Source organism: Lissotriton helveticus, chromosome 8 (genome assembly GCF_964261635.1).
Source record: "Lissotriton helveticus chromosome 8, aLisHel1.1, whole genome shotgun sequence".
Taxonomy (NCBI): domain Eukaryota; kingdom Metazoa; phylum Chordata; class Amphibia; order Caudata; family Salamandridae; genus Lissotriton; species Lissotriton helveticus.
Window position 1 is genome coordinate 613,853,796 of NC_136069.1, and position 5,623 is coordinate 613,859,418.

The following is a 5,623-nucleotide window of genomic DNA, read 5'->3' on the forward strand; positions in this document are numbered from 1 at the left end:
TCACACGAAGTTCCTCACGATCGTCAGGTTTTGGACCGGTACCGCTGATGTCGCCCAACGTTGGGCGCCAAACTGAAGGACTGGGTTCTTTAAGGCCCAGCGGTGCCAGGGAACAACACCTGAAACCTTCGTGGGTTACCTGCTCTGGCGTACAAGTGACAGAGACACGGGACACTTCCTTTGGTGTCAAAGATCAGCGTTTATTACTGCAGGGATACAGAAATCGCAAGAAGTACAACATAGTGTAGGTTCTGAGAGTCTGATTCAAATTGCAAAAGGGAATCGCTCCTTTTATACACATTTTCGTCATTGCTCGACATAACGAACAAAAGGTTACAACTCAGTTCCCACAGTAAACTTCAAAAGGATTGCATTCATGTTTTCAGAAGCCCGGAACATGATTATAGTAACATTGCCGGTTCCCAAGTGTAAAAGCACATCATCTCGCCATAAGGCACATTCCACTCTAGTTGTAAACAGGCGAAAGAAAGAGACAGGAACAGGTGTAAGAAAGACAGACAACCGTAACAGAAGAGTGTGGGGGCAATATCGGAAGCGTGATCACAGGATCAAAGGACTCAAACCTAACATGTATAAAGCTGAAACAATTGACCAACACGGCAGAATAAGCCTCAAGCTGAGCCATCTGCCTTTGCCGTGTCATTCCCCCGGTCGTAAAGACGATCCCAAAGAATATTCATCTTCCGCCAGAGCTTGGGAAATCCCAGGGTCACGAAGCGGGCATTGTCCCTTCGCTGGCTACGTGAGGGCAAGAAACAAAATGGATGCCGTATCTAAAATGGAACCCGAGGGTTCAGATGAAAAAACCCGTAAAGGAAACGAACCCGTCTAAGTAGTGTAGCGTAAACGCATACACCTACTAATCTCGTCATTTACGGTTCATAGATACCAAACTTGTCCATATCCGAGAATGCCCAAAACGTCGTAATGATTCTCACGGAACCTCACTTTCTTGGGTATTACATCATATTGCAGACAATGGATACCAAATTCTTCGTTGTTGGCCAAACCTTTGGTGGCATTAACTTGTAAAGATACGCCGAATCCCCTTCCATGGTCTGAAGAGTGTCAGAAAAGTTTTTTCGAATTGCGCAATGCATTATGTTCAGCTCCTGTGTTGGGTACCCCCGACTATAGTAAGCCCTTTACATTGTATGTCCATGAGAAAGAAGGTTGTGCATTGTCAGTGTTGACACAGTTGTTCGGAGGCAAACAGCGTCCATGTGCGTATTTTTCGTCGACTTTAGACCCAGTAGCTAAAGCGTTGCCGAGTTGCTTGAGAGCCACAGCGGCAGCAGCTGTTTCGATTCGACAGTCTGCTGGTTTAGTGATGAATAATACATTGGTTGTGATGGTTCCACATGCAGTGGACACGTTGCTAAACAGAACCAAGACACAGCACTTAACTAGTGCTTGGTTGTCAGGTTACGAGTTAACACTGTTAGCGAGTCATGTGCACATAAAAAGATGCAACACGCTTAACCCAGCTACGTTGTTGCCGATTGAAACTGAGTTAGATACTTCTGAACAGCATGATTGTTTTCTCAGAACAGAAGAAGAAACGAAAGGGAGAATAGATCTTAGTGACACTCCTCTTGCAAAGTGTGATGGTACCTTATGGGTGGATGGTTCATGCTTCAAGCTACCGAATGGTGATACGACTGCACCATATGCTGTTACGACTTTGCATACGATTGCTGCACGTATCCCACATAATTCAGCTCAAGCAGCAGAATTGATTGCACTTACGAGAGCTTGTGTGTTGTCGAAAGGAATGAAAGTGACCATATATACCGACAGCCAGTATGCATTTGGTGTTGCTCACAGTTTTGGACGATTGTGGAAAGAACGTGGGTTCCTGACTTCGCATGGAGCTAAGATACAGCATGGTCAGTTGGTGAATGAGTTTCTTGAGTCATTAACTTTGCCGTTGCAAGTCGCGATTGTGAAATGCAGTGCACACAAGAAGGTGACTGACGATGTTGGTCGTGGAAATGCATTTGCTGACGAAGTCGCAAAAGAAACAGCGAGGGATGTGATGAGCCGAATGTATGTTGCAGGCCCCTGCAAGATGGATTGGTGACGTAGGAATGTGTGAAGACACGATAGAAAGTGTGATGTCCATTCAAGCTAAAGCAACAGAGAAAGAGTTGAGTGTGTGGAGAGAGAGTACGGGTAAATTGGATGTGAATGGTTGTTGGGTTGAATTGTCAGAGCATCAGAGATGGTTGTTTGTTGTATGTGCCTGCAGTTGTTACAATGGCTCATGGAATGGCTCACATCAGTGTGAAAGGGATTTGTAAGTTGTTGGCTCCGGTATGGCAAAATGCTGGAATTCCCAAATGTGCAGAGAATGTGGTCAAGAATTGCATGGTGTGTCTGAAATACAATCCTGGTAGGGGAACCCCAACTTCAGCTGGTCATTTTGCGCCTCCAACGTATCCGTTCGAGGTTTTGCAACTAGATTTCATCCACATGGAAAGGTGCAACAATCTGAAATACGTACTCGTTGTTGTTTGTGCCTTTTCAAGATGGATAGAAGCATATCCCTTAAAGGACAACACTGCCTTATCCACAGCTAAAGCCCTTGCCAAAGAGTTCTTCCCTAGGTTTGGAATGCCGAGAATGGTCTGGAGTGACAATGGGAGTGAATTTGTGGGTCGAGTGATGAAGAGAGTATGTGAAGGGCTAGGCATCCACCAGAAATTCCACGCTGCAAATCACCCCCAATCAGCTGGACTAGTAGAGTGCTACAATGGCACGTTAAAGCTAAAATTGGCCAAAATTCAAGCGAGCTCTGGCCTTAAATGGCCTGACGCTCTGCCTTTAGCACTTCTATCAACCAGAATGACTGTGCACTCGCGAGTGGGACTTAGTCCGCATGAAATAGTGTTCGGCCGTCCAGCCAACATATGGGGAGTGCCAAGGCCGAAAAAATACAGTGAGATCGAACACCCTGTACTGCTTGACTATTTGTATGAATTGACGGCTAAATTGCGTGTTTTACACCAACAGGTTCACGATACTCTGCCTCAGGTCTCTGAAGCTCCAGGACATCCGATCGATCCTTTATCCTGGGTGCTGGTCAAGAATTTCCAGCGAACAAAGAATGACCAGCCCCGGTGGACCGGCCCTCATCTAGTTCTTCTCTCAACAAGATCAGCTGTTCTAGTGGAGGGGAAGAAAAACTGGATCCAGGGCGTACATTGCAAGAGGGTGCCTTTGCCTCTACCGTACGACCGGTGGGTCCAGGAGGGTGTCGCTGACTCAGAGACTGAAACTGTGCCTCGATTTCTGCCTTTCAGTGATGCACGCATAAAAGGAACAATCTCTGAACAAGAAAGTGACAATCTCTTGCAAGAAGCTGTGCCACCGTCAATTCGATTGGACCATACAGAGCCTGAACTCCTTTTTCAAGACCAGACAGTACCTGGAAAGAAAAGATATAATCTGAGGCCGAGAACTATGGACAAATAAATATTCCTTTTTCTTTGCTATTTTTGAAAGTGCAGCTCTCTCATCTGAGAAACTTTTTTATTTTTGTTTTTCGAACCACCATCCGGGTTCAGCTGTAGGGTCGCGTTTGCCCAAAGTCTTTGGGGTGCAGCCGAAGACGTTAGGTCGACGGTTCTGGTTGGTCTAAGGGAGTTGCCCTGGACTGACAGAAGCATCCTTTAGCATAGAACACCCTACCATCGCGAGCAGCATTTTAGAGAGGATGGAGTTTTTCGAGATGGAGAGACCTGCCAAACAAATGAACTTTAAGACTACAATTTGCAGAATGATGACCAAGAAACGTTCTTTGATACTATGCATTTTCATGTTGTTCAGTGTTATGATGTTTTTAATAGGATATGCTTTATTCGCTTTTCGAATGACACTTACACCCACTTCATCGCCCTTACCTCCTCCTACTACTATTTCCTCACATTCTTTTCAACCTCTTCCTGAACATGAATCCGCTAGGAGATTAGAGTTTATTAATAACTCCTTCGTTCAGCTTTTACACCAACACCAACTAGTAATGAACACTACTAACTGTTGGGTGTGTGGTCTTATGCCTCACACAACGGATAAAGGTATCCCTTATCTGGTCCTGCCTTTCAGCCACAATGGTTCTGTGTGGGCATACAGAACAATGTTCATCTACGCACTTGAAACCTACCCCCTGCGTTCTGTGGAAGATAACCCTAAGAATAGTGCTGTAGTTAAGGGTATAGTAGACATGGTTAAGGAAGATATCTCCTATGAGACTATCCCGAGGGAAGAGACACTAGTATATATAGGATGGAACGTGACCGGATATGGAGTCACTCTGAGTGAGAAACAGCAAGCTAAGGGATCTTCCCCGATTTGGATTGTACCCCATCAGGGTCACTTGTGTCTGCAAGGTATTGGCAAGAATCCCAAAGCTCAGCTAGGGAAGAGTATCTGCACTGCGACATATATCTTTGCGTCTCAGACTTCCCCTCCGTTCTTAGCAGCTAAGGGTACCTATTTCATCTGCCATGATAGAGCCTATACATGGTTGCCCCCTGACTTTTCGGGCACATGCTTTGTTTCGTTCCTGTTGCCTCCCACCTACACAGCTGCGGCAGATTACCATAAGCCAAGGATAGTTAGAGGTGTCTTCAGTGAAGAGGACACTGCAGAACAAGAATTTGGAGACTTCGTGAGGGGTTTTCTGCCGTTCTGGGGACCCATGGTTAACAGCAGGAACATAAGGCAATTGACAAGGGTGGTTGAATCCACCGTGGTTGAAACTGCTGGTGCCCTTAGTAACTTGACTGCTGAGCTCCAGTCGGATCGTCTTATGACCCTTCAGAACAGGGTCGCGTTAGACGTCATACTTGCAGACCGAGGTGGGGTATGTAGAGTGATCCAATCGAGTTGCTGTGTTTTCATTCCAGATAACGCTCCAACAGTGTACCAGGCCATCTCCAAACTACATAAGATTTCCGAATCTATTCATGTAGACAAAGGAGATTGGTCGTTAATGGGATGGTTCTGGGAACTGGTATCCGGCTGGGGATGGAAAATTCTGATGGTCATTGGGATGGTCTTAGCCATCCTTTTCCTGTTCTGTCTGTGCGTACAGTGTGCTCCTGCTATATGTGGCCTCTGTGCTACATCGTGTATAAGGAAGCCTGTATCGAGGGACGAGCTAAGTAATAGGATGATGCTACAGCAACATCTCAATGACTTTAGGAATATAGACCTGGACTCAGATTAGCGTGAGTATAGGTTATTGCCTATGTAAGGGCAAAAGGAGGGGCTGCAGTACTGAAAATTCTGGACCCGTGTTATAAACATCAACGTACCATGACGATTCTGATATCAGAAGACCGAGAATGGTTAGTACACTATGCACAAGCATTTTCGTCATACTCGAGTGACGATTTCACCTTGAAATCCTAGTTTTCATTCTGAACCCTCGGGTTCCATTTTGTGTACGGCAGCCATTTTGTGAGTTGCCCTCACATAGGTCAATGATAAAGGCCAAACACGGTCCTGAAGGACACGTACACCTTTCCTGACTTCTCTGCGACCTGGGCAAGCTGACTCCACTCCCCCAGGCCATACATGTTTGGGCAGTTCCTCT

The 5,623-nt window shown here is 45.9% G+C and overlaps 1 protein-coding gene across 1 annotated transcript; it reads left to right on the plus strand.

Annotated features, from left to right (window-relative positions):
• The first annotated feature begins 3,731 nt into the window (after positions 1-3,731).
• On the plus strand, positions 3,732-5,254 carry LOC144771723 (endogenous retrovirus group PABLB member 1 Env polyprotein-like). The gene has a single exon (XM_078656042.1). The coding sequence runs from the start codon at positions 3,740-3,742 to the stop codon at positions 5,252-5,254; it is 1,515 nt and encodes a 504-aa protein (XP_078512168.1). The 5' UTR covers positions 3,732-3,739.
• Positions 5,255-5,623: the final 369 nt, after the last annotated feature.

What these genes read in the sequence shown, in the direction of transcription:
- LOC144771723 (XM_078656042.1), top strand. Translation starts at nt 3,740, where the DNA reads ATGGAGTTTTTCGAGATGGAGAGACCTGCCAAACAAATGAACTTTAAG.